The sequence below is a fragment of the Mustela nivalis genome (genome assembly GCF_964662115.1).
Source record: "Mustela nivalis genome assembly, chromosome: 7".
Lineage (NCBI taxonomy): Eukaryota > Metazoa > Chordata > Mammalia > Carnivora > Mustelidae > Mustela > Mustela nivalis.
In genome coordinates this window covers 26,491,473-26,517,831 of record NC_139026.1, presented here as the reverse complement: position 1 = coordinate 26,517,831, position 26,359 = coordinate 26,491,473, and the positions used below count along the sequence as shown (strand labels likewise).

The following is a 26,359-nucleotide window of genomic DNA, read 5'->3' as shown; positions in this document are numbered from 1 at the left end:
TGGTCTCCATGACTCTGTGCCCCTCTTACCCTTCTCACCACTCATACCACTCCAGCCACTGGCTCCCTGTTATTTCTTAAACATGTTCCTGCTTCAAGGCCTTTTAATGTACTGATGCACTCTTTGATATCCACAAGCCTCACACTCTCCTTTCCGTCGAGTCTTTCATCTTCTCAAAGAGGCCTTCCCTGCCAATCCTATCTAATATTGCAATCCCACCTCCAGCTCCCCCAGATCTTTCCTACTCCCTATTCTTTTTCATCTCCATAGCACTTAACCATGAGAGCAGAGAGCTTTATCTATTTCATTTGCTGCCACAGCCACAAAATCACTTCCTTGGCTAAGAGTAGACATTAAAACACATTTGTTGACTGAATAAATGAAAAAACAAGTAAATGAGTACAATATTTTTATCTCTATCCACCTAACTCCCACCCCACTCTCCAAACTCATAAGGGTAAGAGAGATGTATTACTTACAGCCTCCTTTAAATTCCAACATTGTTTCTATGGGCACATCATTAGTTTGCCATTTTCTAGAAGGCAGGCACTGTGTCTTACTAATCTCTATATTTTCAGTGCTTACCACAGTGCTTGACATATAGTGCTCAATAATATTCAATGAATTAATCAAAGATTGAAGAAATAAATGAATGTCAAAGTCAAATTTCATTTCATTTCAAATTCATTTCAAACACTTGAGCACCCTCTTCCCCTCACTGTAACAAAACGAAAACTTTACTCCTTTCAATCTTATAAGCTATACTATAAAATCTGTATAAATGTAACCCAACGACTTACATTTTTTTATAACAGTGGTCACATGATAGCTACCATGGTAGATAGTAGGAAAAGACATGACCAAAAATTATTAATGTCTACTGTAAACATAAAATATTCTTTTTAACTGGGCTAAATTAAGAAATTTTATTTGAATTTTTAAAGTTTTTTAAATACTTTTAAAAATAACAAGCAATAAATAATTTATTTTGATATATATAATTTAATAAATATATTTTATTTAAATAGGTCAATTTAGTAAAAAATTTAATAAAATTTGAATATTTTATACAAGTCTACTTTTAACTACTACTATTTTATCTACTACTATTATCTAGTTATGATAATTTTAAAATAGAAAATTTCAACATAGGGGACGCCTGGGTGGCTCAGTGGGTTAAGCCTCTGCTTTCGGCTCAGGTCATGATCTCAGGGTCCTGGGATTAAGTCCCTCACTGGGCTTCTTGCTCAGCAGAGAGCCTGCCTCTCTCTCCGCCTCTGCCTGCCTCTCTGCCAGCTTGTGTGCTTTCTTTCACTCTCTTTCTGACAAATAAATAAATAAAATCTTTAAAAAAAAGAAAATTTCAAGATAGCAATTAAAAGGAAAAGATTTTCTGATCATCCAGACACTAAAAACTATCAAAGCCCTTCATAATCAAGTTTTTCACATTATCTTGTTTTATAAAAAAAGAATAATGATTTGGTTAATTTCTGTTTAAAAGGCTAATATTTCGCATACTAATATTTACCTGAGCTTCTCGAAGTTTTGCTGTAGTGCTTTGCTGAAGAGCTTGTTGTTCTTGATGCTGTTGCTTCGTTTTATCTAATTGATGCTGCAATTCTGTAGAATTTGTTACTTTTTCCTTCAACTTAAAAAAAAATTACAGATTGTCACCTCACAATTTAAAGGCATAATGCTATCATTCGTAAGTATCTGGCATTACACTGTGGAAAACAGTATGGAGGTTCCTCAAAAAGTAGGAAATAGAGCTCCCCTACAACCCAGCAATTGCACTTCTGGGTATTTATCCCAAAGATACAAACGTAGTGATCAAAAGGGGCACCTGCACGCCAAGGTTTATAGCAGCAATGTCCACAATAGTCAAACCATGGAAAGAGCCCAGATGTCCATCAACAGATAAATGGATAAAGAAGATCTGGTGTGTGTGTCTGTGTGTGTGTGTGTGTGTGTGTGTGTGTATGAATATTATTCAGCTATCAAAAAATGAAATCTTGCCATTTGCAACAACATGGATGGAACAGAGGATATTATGCTAAGTGAAATAAATCAATCTAAAGAAAGCCAGTTATCATATGGTCTCACTGATATGTGGAATTTAAGAAACAAAACAGAGGATCATAGGGGAAGAGAGGAAAAAATAAAGCTAGATGAAACCAGAGAGGGAGACACCAGAGAGAGAGGAAACCGTAAGAGACTCTTAATCATAGGAAACAAACTGAGGGTTGCTGGAGGGGAGGTGGGTAGAGGGATGGGGTAGCTGGGTGATGGACATTAAGGAGGGCATGTGATGTAATAAGCTCTGGGTATTACATAAGACTAATGAATCACAGACTGGTACCTCTGAAACCAATAATACATTATATGTCGTTAATAAAAAAAAAAATCTGGCATTACTTCAATTCTCAAAATTCTCAAGTCTGAAGAAAAAAATCTAAATTCAGACAATATATAAAATCAACTTTAAAAGCAGTATCTCATTCCTTACTTAATCTCATGATTATAAAACTATTCCCTAGGAATAGACTCTAATCCTAAGAACACAATTCTTGGGGGAGGAGTCAAGATGGCGGAGAAGTAGCAGGCTGAGACTACTTCAGCTAGCCAGAGATCAGCTAGATAGCTTATCTAAAGATTGCAAACACCTGAAAATCCATCGGCAGATCGAAGAGAAGAAGAACAGCAATTCTGGAAACAGAAAAACAACCACTTTCTGAAAGGTAGGACCGGCGGAGAAGTGAATCCAAAGCGACGGGAAGATAGACCCCGGGGGGAGGGGCCGGCTCCCAGCAAAATCAGGACTTTTACAAGTCTGTTCCACTGAGGGACGTCACTCCAGAGGCTAAACCGGGCGAAGCCCACGCGGGGTCAGCGTGGCCTCAGGTCCCGCAGGGTCACAGAAGGATCGGGGGTGTCTGAGTGTCGCAGAGCTTGCGGGTACTGGAACGGGAAAGCCCGCTACAGAGACAGAGCCGACAGTAAGCTCGCAGCTCGGGGTGACCTTGAACCAGTCGCAGGCTCGGTGAGCTCGGAGCACAGCCGGAAGTCTGGCAGACGGGAGTAACTGGGCACTGTTCTCTGAGGGCGCACTGAGGAGTGGGGCCCTGGGCTCTCGGCTCCTCCGGGCCGGAGAACAGGAGGCCGCCATTTGTATTCCCGTCCTCCGGAACTCTACGGAAAGCGCTCAGGGAACAAAAGCTCCTGAAAGGAAACCCCAGCGGATTACTCACCCCGGCCCCTGATAAGGGCGGTGCAATTCCGCGTGGGGCAAAGACACTTGAGAATCACTACAACAGGCCCCTCCCACAAAAGAGCAACAAGAAATCCAGCCGAGACCAAGTTCACCTACCAAGGAGTGCGGTTTCAATACCAAGGAGAGCAGCAGAATTCCGGAGGAGGAGAAAGCCGAACACGGAACTCATGGCTTTTTCCCTGTGATTTTTTTTTTTTTTTTTTTAGTCTTGCAGTTAATTTAATTTTTTTCTTCTTCATTTTTTTTTTTCAACTTCGGGTAAATTTTTTTTTTTAACTGTTACCTTTTTCTTTTTAAATGATTTTTTACTAGTTTATCTAATATATATATTTTTTCTTTTTTATATTTTTCTTATTTCTTTTCTTTTTATAAATTCTTTTCTTTTCTTTTTTTTCTTTTTTTTTCTTTCTTCCTTTTTGAACCTCTTTTTATCCCCTTTCTCCCCCCTCACGATTTGGGATCTCTTCTAATTTGGTTAAAGCATATTTTCCTGGGGTTGTTGCCACCCTTTTAGTATTTTACTTGCCCCTTCATATACTCTTCTCTGGACAAAATGTCAAGACGGAAAAATTCAACACAAAAAAAAAGAACAAGAGGCAGTACCGAAGGCTAGGGACCTAATCAATACAGACATTGGTAATATGTCAGATCTAGAGTTCAGAATGACAATTCTCAAGGTTCTAGCCGGGCTCGAAAAAGGCATGGAAGATATTAGAGAAACCCTCTCGAGAGATATAAAAGCCCTTTCTGGAGAAATAAAAGAACTAAAAATCTAACCAAGTTGAAATCAAAAAAGCTATTAATGAGGTGCAATCAAAAATGGAGGCTCTCACTGCTAGGATAAATGAGGCAGAAGAAAGAATTAGTGATATAGAAGACCAAATGACAGAGAATAAAGAAGCTGAGCAAAAGAGGGACAAACAGCTACTGGACCACGAGGGGAGAATTCGAGAGATAAGTGACACCATAAGACGAAACAACATTAGAATAATTGGGATTCCAGAAGAAGAAGAAAGAGACAGAGGAGCAGAAGGTATACTAGAGAGAATTATTGGGGAGAATTTCCCCAATATGGCAAAGGGAACGAGCATCAAAATTCAGGAGGTTCAGAGAATGCCCCTCAAAATCAATAAGAATAGGCCCACACCCCGTCACCTAATAGTAAAATTTACAAGTCTCAGTGACAAAGAGAAAATCCTCAAAGCAGCCCGGGAAAAGAAGTCTATAACATACAATGGTAAAAATATTAGATTGGCAGCTGACTTATCCACAGAGACCTGGCAGGCCAGAAAGAGCTGGCATGATATTTTCAGAGCACTAAACGAGAAAAACATGCAGCCAAGAATACTATATCCAGCTAGGCTATCATTGAAAATAGAAGGAGAGATTAAAAGCATCCAGGACAAACAACAACTGAAAGAATTTGCAAACACCAAACCAGCTCTACAGGAAATCTTGAAAGGGGTCCTCTAAGCAAAGAGAGAGCCTACAAGTGGTAGATCAGAAAGGAACAGAGACCATATACAGTAACAGTCACCTTACAGGCAATACAATGGCCCTAAATTCATATCTCTCAATAGTTACCCTGAATGTGAATGGGCTAAATGCCCCTGTCAAAAGACACAGGGTATCAGAATGGATAAAAAAACAAAACCCATCTATATGTTGCCTCCAAGAAACTCATTTTAAGCCCGAAGATGCCTCCAGATTTAAAGTGAGGGGGTGGAAAAGAATTTACCATGCTAATGGACATCAGAAGAAAGGAGTGGCAATCCTTATATCGGATCAATTAGATTTTAAGCCAAAGACTATAATAAGAGATGAGGAAGGACACTATATCATACTCAAAGGGTCTGTCCAACAAGAAGATCTAACAATTTTAAATGTCTATGCCCCCAACGTGGGAGCAGCCAACTATATAAACCAATTAATAACAAAATCAAAGAAACACATCAACAATAATACAATAATAGTAGGGGACTTTAACACTCCCCTCACTGAAATGGACAGGTCATCCAAGCAAAAGATCAGCAAGGAAATAAAGGCCTTAAACGACACACTGGACCAGATGGACATCACAGATATATTCAGAACATTTCATCCCAAAGCAACAGAATACACATTCTTCTCTAGTGCATATGGAACATTCTCCAGAATAGATCATATCCTCGGTCCTAAATCAGGTCTCAACCGGTATCAAAAGATTGGGATCATTCCCTGCATATTTTCAGACCACAATGCTCTAAAGCTAGAACTCAACCACAAAAGGAAGTTTGAAAAGAACCAAAATACATGGAGACTAAATAGCATCCTTCTAAAGAATGAATGGGTCAACCGGGAAATTAAAGAATTGAAAAAAATCATGGAAACAAATGATAATGAAAATACAACGGTTCAAAATCTGTGGGACACAACAAAGGCAGTCCTGAGAGGAAAATATATAGCGGTACAAGCCTTTCTCAAGAAACAAGAAAGGTCTCAGGTACACAACCTAACCCTACACCTAAAGGAGCTGGAGAAAGAACAAGAAAGAAACCCTAAGCCCAGCAGGAGAAGAGAAATCATAAAGATCAGAGCAGAAATCAATGAAATAGAAACCAAAAAAACAATAGAACAAATCAACGAAACTAGGAGCTGGTTCTTTGAAAGAATTAATAAAATTGATAAACCCCTGGCCCGACTTATCAAAAAGAAAAGAGAAAGGACCCAAATAAATAAAATCATGAATGAAAGAGGAGAGATCACAACTAACACCAACGAAATACAAACTATTATAAGAACATACTATGAGCAACTCTACGGCAATAAATTTGACAATCTGGAAGAAATGGATGCATTCCTAGAAACATATAAACTACCACAACTGAACCAGGAAGAAATAGAAAGCCTGAACAGACCCATAACCAGTAAGGAGATTGAGACAGTCATTAAAAATCTCCAAACAAACAAAAGCCCAGGGCCAGACGGCTTCCCAGGGGAATTCTACCAAACATTTAAAAAAGAACTAATTCCTATTCTCCTGAAAATGTTCCAAAAAATAGCAATGGAAGGAAAACTTCCAAACTCATTTTATGAGGCCAGCATCACCTTGATCCCAAAACCACACAAGGATCCCACCAAAAAAGAGAGCTATAGACCAATATCCTTGATGAACACAGATGCGAAAATACTCAACAAAATACTTAGCCAATAGGATTCAACAGTACATTAAAAAGATTATTCACCACGACCAAGTGGGATTTATTCCAGGGCTGCAAGGTTGGTTCAACATCCGCAAATCAGTCAATGTGATACAACACATCAATAAAAGAAAGAACAAGAACCATATGATACTCTCAATAGATGCTGAAAAAGCATTTGACAAAGTACAGCATCCCTTCCTGATCAAAACTCTTCAAAGTGTAGGGATAGCGGGCACATACCTCAATATCATGAAAGCCATCTATGAAAAACCCACCGCAAATATCATTCTCAATGGAGAAAAACTGAAAGCTTTTCCACTAAGGTCAGGAACACGGCAGGGATGTCCATTATCACCACTGCTATTCAACATAGTACTAGAGGTCCTAGCCTCAGCAATCAGACAACAAAAGGAAATTAAAGGCATCCAAATTGGCAAAGAAGAAGTCAAATTATCACTCTTCGCAGATGATATGATACTATATGTGGAAAACCCAAAAGACTCCACTCCAAAACTGCTAGAACTTATACAGGAATTCAGTAAAGTGTCAGGATATAAAATCAATGCACAGAAATCAGTTGCATTTCTCTACACCAACAGCAAGACAGAAGAAACGGAAATTAAGGAGTCAATCCCATTTACAATTGCACCCAAAACCATAAGATACCTAGGAATAAACCTAACCAAAGAGACACAGTATCTATACTCAGAAAACTATAAAGTACTCATGAAAGAAATTGAGGAAGACACAAAGAAATGGAAAAATGTTCCATGCTCCTGGATTGGAAGAATAAATATTGTGAAAATGTCTATGCTACCTAAAGCAATCTACACATTTAATGCAATTCCTATCAAAGTACCATCCATCTTTTTCAAAGAAATGGAACAAATAATTCTAAAATTTATATGGAACCAGAAAAGACCTCGAATAGCCAAAGGGATATTGAAAAAGAAAGCCAACGTTAGTGGCATCACAATTCCGGACTTCAAGCTCTATTACAAAGCTGTCATCATCAAGACAGCATGGTACTGGCACAAAAACAGACCCATAGATCAATGGAACAGAATAGAGAGCCCAGAAATAGACCCTCAACTCTATGGTCAACTAATCTTTGACAAAGCAGGAAAGAATGTCCAATGGAAAAAAGACAGCCTCTTCAATAAATGGTGCTGGGAAAATTGGACAGCCACATGCAGAAAAATGAAATTGGACCATTTCCTTACACCACACACAAAAATAGACTCAAAATGGATGAAGGACCTCAATGTGAGAAAGGAATCCATCAAAATCCTTGAGGAGACCACAGGCAGCAACCTCTTCAACCTCAGCCGCAGCAACATCTTCCTAGGAACAACGCAAAAGGCAAGGGAAGCAAGGGCAAAAATGAACTATTGGGATTTCATCAAGATCAAAAGCTTTTGCACAGCAAAGGAAACAGTTAACAAAATCAAAAGACAACTGACAGAATGGGAGAAGATTTTTGCAAACGACATATCAGATAAAGGACTAGTGTCCAGAATCTATAAAGAACTTAGCAAACTCAATACCCAAAGAACAAATAATCCAATCAAGAAATGGGCAGAGGACATGAACAGACATTTCTGCAAAGAAGACATCCAGATGGCCAACAGACACATGAAAAAGTGCTCCAGATCACTCAGCATCAGGGAAATACAAATCAAAACCACAATGAGATATCACCTCACACCAGTCAGAATGGCTAAAATCAACAAGTCAGGAAATGACAGATGCTGGCGAGGATGCGGAGAAAGGGGAACCCTCCTACACTGTTGGTGGGAAAGCAAGCTGGTGCAGCCGCTCTGGAAAACAGCATGGAGGTTCCTCAAAATGTTGAAAATAGAACTGCCCTATAACCCAGCAATTGCACTATTGGGTATTTACCCTAAAGATACAAACGTAGTGATCCAAAGGGGCACGTGCACCCGAATGTTTATAGCAGCAATGTCCACAATAGCCAAACTATGGAAAGAACCTAGATGTCCATCAACAGATGAATGGATCAAGAAGATGTGGTATATATACACAATGGAATACTATGCAGCCATCAAAAGAAATGAAATCTTGCCATTTGCGACAACATGGATGGAACTAGAGCGTATCATGCTTAGCGAAATAAGTCAAGCAGAGAAAGACAACTATCATATGATCTCCCTGATATGAGGAAGTGGTGATACAACATGGGGGCTTAAGTGGGTACGAGAAGAATCAATGAAACAAGATGGGATTGGGAGGGAGACAAACCATAAGTGACTCTTAATCTCACAAAACAAACTGAGGGTTGCTGGGGGGAGGGGGTTTGGGAGAAGGGGGTGGGATTATGGACATTGGGGAGGGTATGTGCTTTGGTGAGTGCTGTGAAGTATGTAAACCTGGTGATTCACAGACCTGTACCCCTGGGGATAAAAATATATGTTTATAAAAAATAAAAAATTATATAAAAAAAAAAAAGTCAAATTGAGAAATTAAAAAAAAAAAAAAAAAAGAACACAATTCTTTCCCTAGGTTGGCATTTAGTTTATTACTGCTTTTTTGTATAGTAGTATGATCAAGGAATTGCTTACATACAGATTTTTTGTAACAATAATCTAAACCACAGTATCAGTATTTTTTTCTTTCTATAATATACTTATTTACTTACTGGAAAAGAACAGGTTATCTATCATCTCTAAGATTCTAGATCTAGAAGAAAACTAGTTGGTGAAGTTACAGATTTTAAATCTCAGTGTTTGCTCAATTCTAGTGGAAGGCATAATTTAATTATAATTTCTACTTTAGCCATTTTTGACAACTGCATTTTTAATTACCATAGCATTCAATCTTGTGCCTAAATTGCAAAAGTGAAAATCTTTAAATGCAAACTCAAAATTTATATGCACCAAATATGTGACATTAAAGATCCTCACCAACTGTGTTCATGTCTCACTGTTTTATTGGGAAGTTGTCTTTCCTGGACAGGAAGACTCCTCCCCTTCAGCAGCCTAATAAAGGTTCACCCCCAGAGTCTTTCTTGCCTCAAGCTAAAAAGTAGTCTTCTCAACACATTTTAATTGAGACTTTAGAGAATACAGTCACAACAAAATGACCTAATATAGTTAATAATAATTAGGATTTTTTAGTGGGGAGAAATAAATGTCACAATTTAAAGTAAAAACGCCTAATTAAAGCTCTTAACAATTAAAAAATTAGACCATAATACTATTTAAGATGCCTCAAATCTATCAATAAACTTGCTATTATAAAGTAACTTGAAATTTTAGCTTACCTGTTCTTCTAAACGAGAAAGTTTGAGCTGTAGATCAGCCACTTGTTGTTCTTTATCCATCAACTTTTCACTTGAAAGTTGTCTCTGTTCCTTTAGCCTACCATGAGCTTCACCTAACTGGCGCTCTGTCTCCAGAAGTTTGGTATGTAACTTTAAAAAAGAAAAAGAAAAGTTTGTGTAGTACATATGTGAGAACCCACACACACTCATCACCACCACGACTTACCTTTCTAAACAATATTTTCTTTTTTACCAATATAATTATAAATCATAATTTTCATGTATTTGGGGGGAACCTAAGATTCAGCTGAATTTTAATCACATAAATTATGATGGATCATATAAAACTGAATAAACATCACAGTTTTGGGGCTTTTTGTTGTCTTAAACAAACAGACAGACAAAAATACAGTGGCCCAAAGGCTCTTGTTTGGACTTGAGTGTCAGAATCTCTTGAGGAGCTTAAAACAGTAAAATAAAATTTAAAAATCTGGATGCTCAAGGCAGGTAGGTGGCTTAGTCAGTTAAGCTTCTGACTCTGGATCTCAGCACAGGTCTTGATCTCAGGGTCATGAGTCCAATTAAAAAAGAAAAAAATGAAGACAGTCAAGGTACACACTCAGACCTATTCCACAGTATTTTTTTTTAATTTCATAGTGATTCTTGTTTTTTCATAATTACAAACTGCCACAATTAACTTATTACATCTGGGTATTGAATAGAACACAAAGCATTCCCAAATTCTCGAATTAGCACATAATTTCTAAATAAACGAGAAGAAAGAGTATTTCTGTTTAAATATTAGGTGTCCCTCATTCATTAACTTTAAAATTCCTACCCAGTTAAAGCTAAAGGAGAGATTTCCCCTGAAACTAAGAACTATCACTCTCTTAAATTCTTTATTTTCTTTAATACTACCAGAAAAAGTAGTCAGTTTCTCTTGGGGTAGGGGGAAGTTCCAGTAAAAAAAGAAAAAAAGTCTGTATTAATTTCAGAAGAATAACTGCACAAGTGCTGGGAATATAGAACAAAAATAAGCTATATGATATTTTCAAAAGTTGCAAGACATTTGGCAAGGTTTACACACTAAGAGTGTTCCTAAACACCAGTCTCATAATACATGCAAATGCAAGTACCTCAGCAAAATTAAAAATTAATAACAAACATTCTGTACAATTGCTTTCAATCAAAACTATTCATTTTAAATGCAAAAATATTAACAACCTATAGTCTCTGTGTCATATTTATACTTATATGCACTACACTTACATTTTTTTTCCATAAAAATTCATAGTTGATCAGGATAAAGCAAAGTCCTTTTATCTTTTATTAAAGATTTTATTTATTTATTGGTCGGAGAGAAAGAGCATAAGCATGGGGATCAGCAGGCAGAGGGAGAAGCAGGCTCCCCACTGAGTGGAAGCCCAACACAGGCCTCTATCCCAGAACCCTGAGATCATGACCTGAGTCGAAGGCAGACGTTTAACTGACTGAGCCACCCAGGCATCCTAGGATAAAACAAAGTTCTATCAGAAAAGTGGACACCCACTATTTTCTTATGCTATGAAACAATATGTGGCTATTAGAATACACTCTATCCTTAATAAAGAAAACCAAAGTTAATTTTTAAAGAAAAAACATGTTTCCATCTAACTAAAACAATAATCAGTACCAGTTAAAAAGAATGCATTTATTTTATTCTTGTCCTTAGCCAGCACTCTAACATCTTTCTCTTTTAATTTGTTTTTCTTTTTATTCCTTTTTTTATTTTTTAAGATTTATTTACTTATTTATTTGACAGAGAGAGCGAGCGAGCACGCGTGCCCAAGTAGGCAGAAAGGCAGGCAGAGAGAGAGCGGGTAGCAGGCCCCCCGAGCAGAGAGCCCGATGCAGGGCTATATCCCAGGACCCTGAGACCATGACCTGAGCTGAAGGCAGAGGCTTAACCCACCAAGCCACCCAGGTGCCCGTTTATTCCTCTTCTTAATACGCAGTGGATTAGCTCTACAAAGTAAATCCCAAACCTTCTCCTTCGTACTACAATAATTAGAAACAATCTAGATATATAAAAGCTAATGAGGCCTTCGAGGTTAATGCATATTTCAAACATCCAAATTGCATGATCTCTTACAAACAGGCATCATCCATGTCTAGTTCTTAAACTTGCTGGATAAGAATCTCCAGCTTATGAAGAGACACAAACTCCAGTTATAAAATAAGTCACAGAGATGAAAAGTATAACTTAGCAAATGCGGTCAATAATACTGTAATAACAAGGTAGAGTGACAAAGGGTGACTACACTCACTATGATGAGCATTCAGTAATGGACAGAATTGTCAAATCACTAGCTGTACACACACCAAAAAATGATACAGAAGAATCTCCTGATATCACTGTTAATGCAATGCACATATAATCAGACTCCTTCCATGTAAGTTTCGATTTAATACATTTTATCTAAATCCCAGAAACCCATGTTTTCCTAACAAGAATCAAATGATGTTCAGCTTCAGAAAACCTTAGAAATCACTTGCCAAAAAGTAACACTTCAAAGAGCAGCAGTTTTCAAATTCAACTGCATAATATAATTACAGGGAAAACATTTGAATATGCCAGTGACTATGATTTAATTGGACCAAGGGTGACACCTTCATAAGTTAATTTTTTAATTTAAATTAAATTTAAATTAATCTCCCCAGGTGATTCTGATGTGCAGACAGAACTGAGAACCAAGCAAATTAAAGAGAACCATTGCTCTTTAGTGTAGATTTACTAAAGTGGTAAGAAAAAGGGATGTGTACTATAAATAACTTTGTCATTCAATCTATACAATTCCTGATAAATCCCTGATCTTGATTTTAAAAAAAGAACATCAAAAAAGGGTGTCTAAGGTTGGGAGCAGGCCAAAGTTACTTAAACAATGATGTCTATACCATTTTAGAGTAAACATGTTAAAGAAAAAGAGGTTAAATCAAGAGTAAAAATAGTAAACGCTGGAATTATTAATAGAATGGTCTACCCTAAAATCACAATCCTTTTGAGATATATAGTATACACTCTAGAGTAAATTCAGTTTGCACACTTATATACATAATTTTTTACTCATTACACTCCTAACAATATTTACTAAGTGCCAAGCCCTACTCTAAATCAAATATTAAAATCAAAATATAACTAATTTAATTCTTATATGTACAGCCCTATGAATAAGATTCCATTATTACCCATATTAGAGACAAGCAAACAAGCCCAGGTTAAGTACTGTGCCTGAGATCACACACAGCTTGTAAGCCACAGAACTGGAACTCAGGCAGCTGGTTTCTAAATCCAATACGCTGGGACACCTGGGGGGCTCAATCAGTTAAGTGTCTGCCGTGGGCTCAGGTCAGGCTCCAGGGAGCCCAGGATCAAGTCCTGAGTCAGGCTCCTTGCTCAATGGGAAGTCTACTTCTCCCTCTCTCTCTGCCCCTCCCACTTGCTTGTGCTTTCTCTTTTCTCTTGCAAATAAATAAAATCTTTAAAATAAATAATTAAATCCACTATGCTATTCAAGATGTATGTTAAATAAATTTTTAAAAATTAAAATGATGACACCCAATCTTTTCATTATATAACATCATTATCTACACATCTGCGGCTATTTTAGGACTGATCATAAACACAAATGTGAAGAATATACACGACTGGGGCACCTGAGTGGTTCAGTGGGTTAAAGCCTCTGCCTTGGGCTCAGGTCATGATCCCAGGGTCCTGGGATAGAGCCCCACATCGGGCTTTCTGCTCAGCAGGGAGCCTGCTCCCCCTCCTCTCTCTCTGCCTGCCTCTCTGCCTACTTGTGATCTCTGGCTGTCAAATAAATAATAAAATCTTAAAAAAAAATAATGAGTAAGACACGGTCTTTGCATCCAAAGAGTTCAGAATCTATGAAGAAAGACACGTAAGTTATATGATAATATACTATACTGTGGCAAGTAAAACAATCAAAATATATATATATGCTTAAGCCACCTTTGAGGGGTCAGGGAGGAAGAAATGGCAATGGTCAGAAAATGACCAAAAAGTTCCAAGTGAAGTAATCAGTGCATTCATCAAAGAGAAGAGAAATAGGAAGAATATATCAAGCCAAGAAGATAGAAGGACTGATGCCATAAAATCAAGTATCATAGCAGCAATGTCCACAATAGCCAAACTATGGAAGGAGCTAAGATGTCCTTCAACAGCTGAATTGATAAAGAAGATGTGGTCCATATATACAATGGAATATTATTCAGCCGTCAGAAAGGATGAATACCAACCATTTGCATTGACATGGATGGAACTGGAGGGGATTAAGCTAAGTGAAATAAGTCAAGCAGAAAAAGAAAACTATCATATGGTTTCACTCATATGTGGAACATGAGGACATGGGTCATAAGGAATACAGCAGATGACCACAGGGGAAGGGAAGAAAAACTGAATGTGAAGAAACCAGAAAGGGAGAGAAGCCATAAGAGACTCTGGACTTTGGAAAACAAACTGAGGGTTAGAGAGGGGAGGAAGGTGGGGTAACCAGGTAATGGGTATTAAGGAGGGAACATGTGGTAATGAGCACTGGGTATTAAACACAACTAATCAATCATTGAACACTACGCCAAAAACTTATGATATACTATATGCTAGCCAATTGAACATTAAAAAAAAAAAGTGTCAGTACCATTTAAGTGAAAATAGTTGAATATTATCAAAAAAGTGACTAAAGAATTTAATATCCCCCAAATTTCCATTTTTTCAACCAATTTATAATGTTACCTATAAAAAATAAGAACACAGAACTTAAATTTAAGTTAGATATTATTATAAAAATAGTTGTTATGACTAATTTGTTTTTTTCTTTTAAAATATAGATTTTTTATATTATTGATTTATTATTTTTGGTTTATTATATTTAGAAAATTAACTAACCAAAAAAAAGAGAAAAGATAAGAATTTCTAAATAATGATCAACAATTTAAATTAATCACAATTAACTAATATATGTTGAGTACCTACCATTTGCCAGGTACCATCCTAAGCAATTTATAGGTATTAATTCATAAACACTTCACAACAGTACTATATGATGGGTGCTAACATATCTTTCTTATTTATTAAGGAAAAGCAAAAATATTTTAAGTATTTTTTAATGAACTATATTATGATCAAGTAACTATCAAGCACACTAAGAAACCACAGGAGGAATTATAATAAATAAAATTAACATCTCTTACTTGATTAACTTCACTTTGGAGTTGTAATCCGTGCTGGTCTTTTTCTTCTCTCTGCTGTTGGAGCTGTTTAAACTCAGCCTTCAGATGCTGGTATTTGGTCTCCACTTCTGATAGTTCTTCTTTGAGCTTCTGTGTAGTTTCCCCCTTTTCACCTAGTTCTGCCTGAATTCTCTGCAGGGAGGTTTCAGATGCAGATAATCTTGACTGAAGCTGCTGACAATCTAAGTCTTTTTGATGAAGGCTTGCTTGTATATTCTTTTTACTCACACATTCTTCATTATGTTTCTCCTCTAACTGAGTAAACTCCAGTTCTTTCTTCAGCAACTTTTCAGACAAGTTCTGAAATATCAATGTAAAAATTTCCTTTGCTAATATTTATAATTATTCTAATCATTCAATCTTTATAGTAGTATCAACAAAATTAGTCAAAATTGCAATATAAAAACAGTGAAAATACTCTAGCCAAAAAGGATTAAATCATTACATCCTAACTTATTTTATTATTGGCCCACTTCACTAAGTTCTACAAATGTAACTTAAGAATTACCAACAAAATTTTGACATAAAATGAAACAATGAAATCTAGTAGATTCTTCAGGGTATGGAACATATTTATATTCTCCCATCTGAGTTAAATACTAAAACAACCTTCTATCATTAAAAGTTATTTTGAATAACAAAATACAATGGCAATTCTGATTTGGGGTGTTGTAATTTCATAGTTGATAACAGCTTTAGCATAACAATACTATTCACTGCTTTAGTATGCAGATTCATGATTCTTTATTTTTGCTCTTCTTGATAAAGACCATTTTTAAGAGTCATAAGTTTAAGATTAACTCGAATTTCTTTCTATCTGTGTAAAAACAGTGATTTAAAAATAACTTACCTGCTTTATATTTTGTTATTTTACTCAATATTATCAAGCACAGAATATAAAAATGACACCTGCAATCAAAGATCTAGATCAACCAGCCTAATCAAATGTCAAAATCTGGTTTCAGTGAATTGTTCCATACACATAATGCATGGATCAGAACTCTGACTCAATTCTTTAAGAAAGATAGCTAGGATAGGAAGCCATTATAAGCATCTAATGACTTAATCTGTGGACATTATATTCAATTTTTATATGCAGAGTGCTAGAAGGGGATAATGCAGGACAATCAAAGCCTCTGGTCTTTAAACAGATTATAATCCAAAAGAAACACACACATTAAAAAAAAAAAGTTCTAAGAGGAAGTTAAAACATAATGAGCAAAATGAAGCAAAATTCATTTCTCAAGCAAAAATGAATTAATACAAAAACTCTCAGATTTAAGTGTATAATTTTTTTAAAAAATAGAGCAAAGTCAGGTGGGGCTTACAATGACTTAAAAATAAGTTTGAACTTAGTAAAGTGGTGAGAGGAGTTAAATAATATGTATGCATGAATCATGTCATGTCATTCAAAAAGACACAAAAATATTAAGACACAAGGGAATGGAAAAACAAGCTGCACACGGGGAAGAGCAAATACTATTACCTCAAAGGTAGTAATAAGTCTAGCTGCCAAAGTGGGGAAGTTAGTCATAAAGGTTCTTGAACATTTGTCTGAGAAAAGGTACATTATTATAGGTTATCAAGCACAAATATACTATCCTGAAAGATGCTTTAAGTATATGTGAGAGAGACACTCAGAGCTATCCTACAACTTTTTTTTTTTTTTAAGATTTTATTTATTTATTTGACAGAGAGAAATCACAAGTAGATGGAGAGGCAGGCAGAGAGAGAGAGAGGGAAGAGCAGAGAGCCCGATGCGGGACTCGATCCCAGGACCCTGAGATCATGACCTGAGCCGAAGGCAGCGGCTTAACCCACTGAGCCACCCAGGCGCCCTGTCCTACAACTTTTTAAAGAATATTCTAAGTTACTGAATTTCATGAATGCCACCATGTTCACATATACTAAGAACTGGGCAGGATACAATTTTAAAACATGCTTAAGGCTAGTAATGAGTTAATGAGTCTTCTTTTCCACAGGCTTAGAGTGTGACCAAGTATCCCCATCAGTTTACACACAGATGACCCCCCAGACAGCTTCAACCTTTAAGAAATAAGGTATATAACAACTGCAGATTATTTAAAATTTCCTTGTCCTAAAAAATGAATCAAAATTTCCCTGGCTTTATAGCACAAATGAGAAATAATTAAATTTTCTTTAAAAGAAACTAAACCACTTTCTTTCGCTTTAAAAGACTTAATCCACTCACACTCCATGCAGAAGGCTAACTGTATTTAGTATTATAAATTTTCATTCTTATTATGGTCTTCCCATGAAATCTGAAGCAAAATAGTATAGTGAATACATGGTGTTGTGAAGGTTGACTTAAGGACAGTTAGAGTCCCTACAAAAAATTATAATTGTGCTTTCACTTTTCCATAATAATTCTTATAACAAAATATGAAATACATTATCATCCCACTCTCTGGAGGAAGAAGCAAAAGCCTGAAAGAACCTGATATGACTTGGCCAAATGGCAGAGTCATGTATTAGGATTCCAAGTCCAATAAATTTTCACAACACAATTTAGAAACAGTGAGTCAATTCATGTTCCCCCAAAAATACCTTATTCAAGTTTAAATTCAAAAATGATTGTGAGGGGGCACCTGAGTGGCTCAGTCAGTTCACGGTCCAACGGTTGGTTTTGGCTCACATCATGATCTCAGGGTCACGAAATCAAGCCCTGTGTCAAGCTCTGTGCTAGGAATGGAGCCTGCGTAAGATTCTCTTCCTCCCTCTCTATCTGTCCCTCCCCTTCTCCCTCGCTCTCAAAAATAAATAATTTTTTAAAATTATTGTTAAACCTAACTCATAACATAATTAATATTTGGGTAAGCAAAATTCCTTCCTTCCAAATGTCCAGTCCTCTTGATTTCCTCACCCACTGTTCGTTCAACAGATTATCTTACAGAGACAATTTCCCTGTATCAGAATGCATTTTTCACTTGTTACTTGCCCAGGTAATGAGAATGAATACAAAAAGATAGCATTTTTTTAATGCTTGCTGGCTTACAAAGTAGTTTCAGGGATCTCATCTTATTTGTTCTTCTAAAAGAGCTTGGTGAGGGGCACCTGGGTGGCTCAGTGGGTTAAAGCCTCTGCCTTCGGCTCAGGTCATGATCCCAGGGTCTTGGGATTGAGCCCCACATCGGGCTCTCTGTGAAACAGGGAGCCTGCTTCCCTTCCTCTCTCTCTGCCTGCCTCTCTGCCTACTTGTGATCTCTGTCAAATAAATAAAATCTTTAAAAAAAAGAAAATAAATAAAAGAGCTTGGTGAGAAAGAACAAACTCAACTACTTACTACAGCTTTGCAACATCTCATATTCTTTTGTGCTCTCACATGTTCCCATGCCTTTTGCATATCTAGCTCTCAAAATGAATTGCCATTAACCCCGCTGCCATCTGAAATGTTTCTTAGCATCCCTGAAAACTAAGCTAAAAAGTTATGTCTTCTACAAAAGTCTTTCCTGATTTACTAGGCAGTAAGTTAGGAAAACTTCCACCTTGACCTTGACCCAACCCTGTGTCACACTTAGCAAATAAAAACAAAAACAACAAACATTGACTGAGGTACTTACAAAAATCTATTAATTTATTTAAGATACATATCACTCCTAAGAGGCAAATGGGCCTAAGCAAGTATCTCTTAGCAGAAGAGGAAAAAAACTTGGGGAAAGCTGTCACAATCAGTCCGTGGCAAAGCTGGGACTTCGACATGACTTTAACCACTGTACTACACTGTTCCTCAGTACGCCACTTTGCAATACAGTGCTAATATACAGCAATAGAACTGCTAGACTCTCTGGCTCTTGCTTTGGACTGTGAACACCTTAACACTAGCACTGTTGGAAAGGGAAAAATAATAAAGGATGAAAAAGGGGTGAGAGGTGAAATCCAAAAAATAACTCAGACTCTTACAATGACCTATTTTAGTAGCTTTAAACAATTGATCTGCTCAGAATTTATATAAAAACAGTTAATTAAACTGAGTTGCAGCATTGTTTAGAGTACGATTCTTATTAGAAGCTAAAAAGGAAGTTTCTTCAATATCCCCCTTTCAATTTTTCAAAAAACAGGAATTACAAAACACTGATCAAATGCTGAAGATTTTGACATTAGCACAAAAGCAATTATTTTTGCCATTCATTATGTATTAAAATATTATCCATCCACCATGATGCTGCTGTGACCCACAAAAACTGCACAAGGCATTTTATGTAATGGCCTTCATAAGACCATATGCAAAGATTTCCAAATTCAAAACACATGGATATTACTACTGTCAACAACAATGGTTTGCCAAGGACATGGAATGAGGAGAGGTGGGAGAGGCAGAGAGCAAGGATAAGAAAAGGATGCATGTCTGTGCTTACTTTAACTGGTAATAAAATCCTAAACAAGAAAACATTTTGGAAAAAAAAAGTGAAGTCTTACACTTATATAAGGATTATTAAGATTAGTATAAGATTCTATTATTTCCTAATCAATAATATTCCAGTCTTACCACACTAAATCATCTTGATTCTATATATTATTCATCAAATAACCATAATACTTCCTCTAAAAATGTGTGTGTATGTGTACATATATACAATCTGTGCTTCATTAACTGACTACACATTTCAGGCTATCCATGTCAAATCATGCCCTTTATTAATCATTTAATGTTTTAAAATTACATAATAAATAACACTGATCATAAACATTCACATCATGTACATATATATCCTGGTCAGTTTCCAAAAAGTAGAATGTCACCCCTGATCTCAAATTAAAAATCACACTGAGAGACAAAGATAAAACTATACTGTATGTAAATGTTTTCTACGTTATAGCTTGACAAGAGAAAAAAGGTGGAGGGAGGGTAGACAGGTATGTTTCATAAGCCAGAGAAAAAGATCAAGTCAGCATCAACAGCTGACAGAGAGGGGCACCTAGGTGGCTCAGTGGGTTAAGCGTCCGCCTTTGGCTCAGGTTATGATCCCTGAGTCCTAGGATTGAGTCCCATATCTGGCTCATGGCTCAGGCAGAGAGCATGCTTCTCTCTCCTCCCTGCTACTGTTCTCTCACTATCTTTGTCTTTCTCTCTCTCTCTCAAACAAATAAAATCTTAAAAAAAAAAAAAAAACATTGACAGAGAAACGGACAATGGTGAACAGGTATAAATACTTCAGAAAATTATTTGAGGTAACCTGCTAAATTTGAACATGTGTGCAGCCTACAACCCAGCAATTTCACTTTGGAGTATATAACAGAGAAATTCTTGCACAAATGCATGAGATTTGCATGTGAATGTGCATAGCTGCAATATCTGTAATAGCAAGGAGAAATGAAATCTTTGTGAAAGAGTAGGAAGTATGCATAGATCAATTCTGGATACCAAAGAATAATATAATTGTCACACTAGAGAGCATTAATGGTATTGAATTACAAGCTAAGCCAGTTCCTTTTTTTTTTTTCCATGAAATATCATTTTTTCTAGAAAGAAAAACAGACAAACCATGATTATTCAGACTTGGGTAGAAAAAGAACCTGTCACTTAAAAGAAGAGAACTGATACTATGTGTTTCCAATAATAAAATTTGAGCTTTCAAATGAAGCTTAGACTTTTAGAAAACTTGCATCCATCACCATGAGCTTGACACTTTCTCATACTTGTCTATTCAGAGATAGATGGTGATATTGACAAATGGTACTGTTTTTATATTGTAAAATGAAATCTGTCAACATTTGGAAGATCTGCACAACCAATATTTTCCACATGATTAAATGCATGATGTTATAAAATCATGCACAGGAAAGATCTACTCAAAAGGCAAGAAAAACTAATAAATTTAAAGTTACAAGTATAAAAATAGCACTGATATGGTTTCAGATTCTCCGTTGTAACTAACTATTGAAAAACTATGCCTTATCTAGTCTCCTTATAGAATCAAATAAAAATAGCTATAATTATCTGGAAAGGTTAAGATATTCCTTTTTCCAACTACAGATCTGTATGAGTCTGAATTTTTTTCATACCCTTCAACCACAAACAACAAATGAAATGTAAAAGCACATATGAGAATCTATCTGTCCTAATATTAAGCTAGACATTAAAGTGGTTCACAAAATATAAAACATCACCACTATTTTTTGTTTTGAAAAAATGGTCATTTTTCATAAGAAATGGTATTTATGTTAATATTTAATCATATTTTTAAACATTATGTATTTTAATGTTTCATTATATATTTTAAAAATACATACATTTTTAAAAATTCTGTTTTAATCTCTGGGGCACCAGGGTGGCTCAGTGGGTTAAAGCCTCTGCCTTTGGCTCAGGTCATGATCCCAGGGTCTTGGGATCCAGCCCCTCATCCGGCTCTCTGCTCAGCAGGGAGCCTGCTTCCCTCTTTCTCTCTCTGCCTCCCTCTCTGCCTATTTATGATCTCTGTCAAATAAATAAAATCTTTAAAAAAAATTTTTATTTTGATCTCTAATATACTTAGTACCCATAGATATAATCCAAAAAACAAAACCTCTTTGGGGTCCGTAACAATTTTGAGAATATATAGCATTTCTGAAAGGAAGAGGTTTGAGAACTATTGTCACAAGCAAAATGTCACAAGCAAAAAATACCCTAGGGGCGCCTTCATGGCTCAGTGGGTTAAGCCTCTACCTTTGGCTCAGGTCATGATCTCAGAGTCCTGGGATCGAGCCCCACATCAGGCTCTCTGCTCAGCAGGGAGCCTGCTCCCCCCTGCTCTTTCTGCCTGCCTTTCTTGCCTACTTGTGATCTCTCTCTGTCAAATAAATAAAAAAAAATCTAAAAAAAAAAAAAAAAAAACCTAAATCTTTGTAGATTAAAATTGTATCTGTTATCTCATACAACTTCTGAGGGTCAGGAATCCAAAAACAGCTTAGCTGGTGGTTCTACCTCAGGGTTTCTCCTGACATTGTAGTAAACTGTGAGCCAAAGCTATAGTCTCTGACGACTTCATAAGAACTGGAAGAACTGCTCCAAGCTCATTCACCTGGCTATTGGTAGGAGGCTCGATATTTATAGCTAATTATATTTGTCTCTTTTTCCCCCTCTACCATGTTCTTTTCTTTGGTTTTTCCCATGTTATAGCTCAATAAAATATTAGGTTCAACTCAAGAAGCAAAGCCAACAAATTCACCATACTGTTCAATAAAAGGGTTTAATGACTCCCTACTCCACCACCACCAAAAAAGTAAAAACATAGAAGAAAAGTACTAACAATTACCTACCCTGTCCCCAAAACTAAGGAAAGCTACAGCAGTCCAAATAGCATAGTACTGGCATAAAGACAGACATACAGACCAATGGTATAAGCACAGAGAGCCCATTAAAAAACACTCACACACATGGTCAAATTTTTTTTAACAAGGGTGCCAAGAGCACAGAAAAGGAGAGTCTTTTCAACAAATGGTGCAAGAGAAACTATCCATATGTAAAAGAACGAAACTAAATGCTTACCTTATGCTATTAAGTCAAAATGAATCAAAGACCAAAATGTAAGACCTAAAACTATAAAACTATTATAAGAAAACACAGGGGGAAAGCTTCATGGGATTGGATTTGGCAATGATTTCTTAAATATGTCACCAAAAGCAAAAAGAGAGAAACTGGATTATGTCAAATCAAAAACTTGGTGCATCAAAAGTATGACTGTAATTTATAATAAAAATTATATATTAGGTTTTCATCGCCATTTCTGGAAGAGCTCCAAAAACCCTTGGAATTTCCTAAGTGATATGAGCAACAAAAATGTCTTTTGTTTATGCATAACAAGCCCCTTTCAACCACCAATGAGTTTATGTTTACGAGGTGATTTTTTAGAAAGACCTAAGATTGGGGGCTGGTTGCCACAGCAATCAACCAGGATTAAAGGGTTAGAACTTTCAACCAGATCCCTTATCAACACCTCCCCTGCCCCTACCCACCACTACCTCAGGGAGGGGATAGGAGCTGAAGGTTGAGTTAATCACCAATAGCCAATAATTTATCAATCATGCCTATGTAAGGAGACCTCCTTAAAAACTCAAGGATTAAGGTATGGAGAGATTCTAGGTTGGTGAACATACAAAGAAAGCACCCAGAGAGAGCACAGAAGCTCCATGCCTTTTCCCACACAACTTACCCTATGGATCTCTTCCATCTGGCTGTTCTTGAATTATAATCTTTTAAAACAAACCAGTAATCTGGTAAGTAAAATGTTTTCCTGTGTTTGTGAAACACTCTAGAAAATTAATCAAATCTAAGGTAAGGGTTGTGGGAGCCTCCTATTTATAGTCATTTAGTACAAAGTACAGGTAATAACCGGACTTTCAATTGGTTATGGCGGGGGGCGGGGGGGGGGGGGCGGTGGAGAACAGTCTTGTGGGACTAACCCCTTAAACTGTGAGATTTGACACTATCTCCAAGTAAATGGTGTCAGAATTGTTGCACTGTATGATATTAGCTGGTGTCACACAACTGTTGATGTGAGGAACATACATTTGGTGTCAAAAGTAAAGGTGTAGTAGGGTATTGAGAATACAGGAGACACACAGGAGTGTTTTTCCTTTACATACAATATAAGGCGGCGGTGAATGGAGAGTTGTTCAAAGAGTGCAAAGTTTTAGTTCTGCAAGATGAAAGAGTTCTGGAGATTGGTTTCATAACAATGTGAATGTCCTTAAAGACTCAAAAACCAGAATAAGTCATGCTATATTCATGCCAATATATATACAACATACACAAGATTACAATTTAAGATATATAAAAGCAATTCACCACTATATATAGTTTTTAAATTCTCACCTGATTTCTTTGTGTTAAATCATTAAGTGAAATTTTAAGTTTTTGTAGTTCCTGTACATATACAGCAACTTCCTGGGGGCCTTTCGCAAGTTCACTCCTTAGCTGGCTTATTGTGGCCTTAAAAAAAGAAAGAAAAAAAAATTAGAGAAAACTAAAATGGAAAAGGAAATGGGAGTATCCAAAGGTTTTAAAGTTATACAGATTTCTGTCACTGTTGTTGTTAAATTGAAAAAATACTTAGAAGTTTCAACTTAGTTCTTTTTCCTGCATGTCTGAAAATTTAACCAAAATGCACGACTTCATTTTGCATGAAATGAAGAGTTGGCATCCAACTTTAAGTGTCTGAGTCAGCATCAAACTATAAATTTGAATTTACTGGCTCTAAAACTCTGTACTTTAATCCTTCTGAATTTAAAGAAGATATGCAGGGCACCTGGGTGGCTCAGTGGGTTAAGCCTCTGCCTTTGGCTCAGGTTATGATCTCAGGGTTCTGGGATCTAGTCCTGCATCCAGCTCTCTGCTCAGCAGGGAGCCTGCTGCCCCCTCTCCCTCTGCCTACCTCCCTGCCTACTTGTGATCTCTCTCTCTCTGTGTCATATAAATAAATGAAATTTTAAAAAATAAAGAAAGAAAGAAGATATGCAAGCTATTTTTCTCCCAATTTCTATAGGAAATTTCCTTTTAATTAAAAAACATGTTAAATAAATGCAAACATACAATACAGAATCACCTTGGAAAGGTGGTAAATCATCTTTTTTACTATAATTTTAAGTCTTTGTCCAAAGAAGTTAAATAGTTTTATTTGATATAGTTTCATTAAGCTGGGCCACTCTGTGATCAGGTATAACAGCTGGATGTGAATTTGCTTTAATGTGTTTTAACATTTTTTAATGACATTAAGACAATGGTTTCATCATTTAAAAAATAAAAGAAAAGTAATCAAAGCTCTTGGAAACAGAAATTTCCTACACATGAGAGTTTCAACTGGGGAGAGAGAGACTTAAGTACTGCTTTTTAAGTATGGTTTCCTAAAAGTGAACTAACAGAGTAACTTTATATTTCTAATAATGCCTATTGGCTTCACTTTTTACATTCCCAAAGCGACAATCATTTTCATTGTCTCTATTCTTTATTAGTAAATAAACTGCCTATGAAAAAGACAAAAATTTTTTAAAATCTTTCCTAATAAACCCATTAGTAGTTATCTATATCCAACATTACAAATAAGTACTTTCATTTTTAAGGGAGAAACCTTAGACAGCTATCAATTTATTTTGACAATAAGGCCAAGAGATCTTCCACTACTCTTCTTTTGGAAACCTTCTAGTATGTGTGACACTTTTTGTTTTTTTAAAAAGGATTCTTATTGGTGGTATATATCTCTTCATCCATCACAGTGCTTTGGTTTAAAGTTTTGGAAACCATCTTATAAAGGAAGTTAAGTAATTAAACTGAATGATCAAATACTTGGGCTTATATTATTTTAATAATCATAAGTTAAAAAACTAGTTTTTTGAGTGTTTTCCAAACTGTCTTAAAGTCAGTTAAGACTTTTAAAAACTTTTAAAAAACATTTCAAAAATGTTTTGGCATTTTTGAGCATGGCAGCATGTCTGAGATATCGTCCTGTTCTGACCTTTTAAGGAAAACATTCATGTAAATAAACCAATTCTAATACAATGAAAGGCAATGTGTCATACTGCTTTACAGTTACAGCTTATATAGCATGTTTCAATAATAACTGACATGTGCTACTGTATACTTAAGGAAATGTTGGGGGGTTTTCTTGTTTTTAAATAGGTGTGGAGCTCTCTATGGGGCTTGAACTCATGACCCTGAGATCAAGACCTGAGCCAAGATTAAGAGTCAGACACTTAACTGAGCCACTCCGGCGCCCCAAAGAAGGAAATGTTTAAATATTCGTTTTTTTAACTATAGTCAAGTTAAAGGTATATTCTAATAACTTCTTTCTTAAATTGACCATGTAACCTTTTCATTGATATTGGGAGTTTATTTCAAACTGCTATTTCCAACAACTCTGAATCTCAGATCATTTTCTGTTAGTAACATTATGGATGTTAACAGAAATATTAGGAACAGTTCGGCTATTTTAAATTACTGTGTATCAAAGGATTTAGCAGAGTAACACATAATAAACAAAAATAACAATATATATTAAGATACAAATTATGAGTATATTTCATTAAAATACCATGATTCTGCATTTAAGTATATTAGATATAGTAAGCCAAGAGTAACATCTATCTATTTGCTAATTAACTCCAAAATGTAGAAACAACAAGCAAAATATAAAGGAAAAATACCCCAAAATATCTTGTTATATTTTACAGTTTTTAGATACATTCATATAAATGATTTTATAATTTTAATACCTTAAGAATTAGATACTAGGTGTATCATTTATCCTTTATACAGTAAATATGTACTTTTTAGCAAGTATTTGAAATTTTTTATTTTACTCAAGGGTGGAAAAAGAAAGATGAGGAAGAATTTATACCAAAAGG

The 26,359-nt window shown here is 36.0% G+C and overlaps 1 protein-coding gene across 2 annotated transcripts in view; it reads right to left on the bottom strand.

The window, feature by feature from the left end:
* EEA1 (early endosome antigen 1) overlaps nucleotides 1-26,359 on the bottom strand; it is a 125,046-nt gene that overhangs the window by 44,545 nt on the left and 54,142 nt on the right. For both annotated transcript variants that reach the window (XM_082739263.1, XM_082739262.1), the window contains 4 exons: nucleotides 23,835-23,951; nucleotides 14,984-15,322; nucleotides 9,737-9,886; nucleotides 1,529-1,648 (listed from right to left, as the gene is read on the bottom strand). In XM_082739263.1, the coding sequence (XP_082595389.1) occupies nucleotides 1,529-1,648; nucleotides 9,737-9,886; nucleotides 14,984-15,322; nucleotides 23,835-23,951 (726 nt within the window). The remainder of the gene's footprint in view (nucleotides 1-1,528; nucleotides 1,649-9,736; nucleotides 9,887-14,983; nucleotides 15,323-23,834; nucleotides 23,952-26,359) is intronic.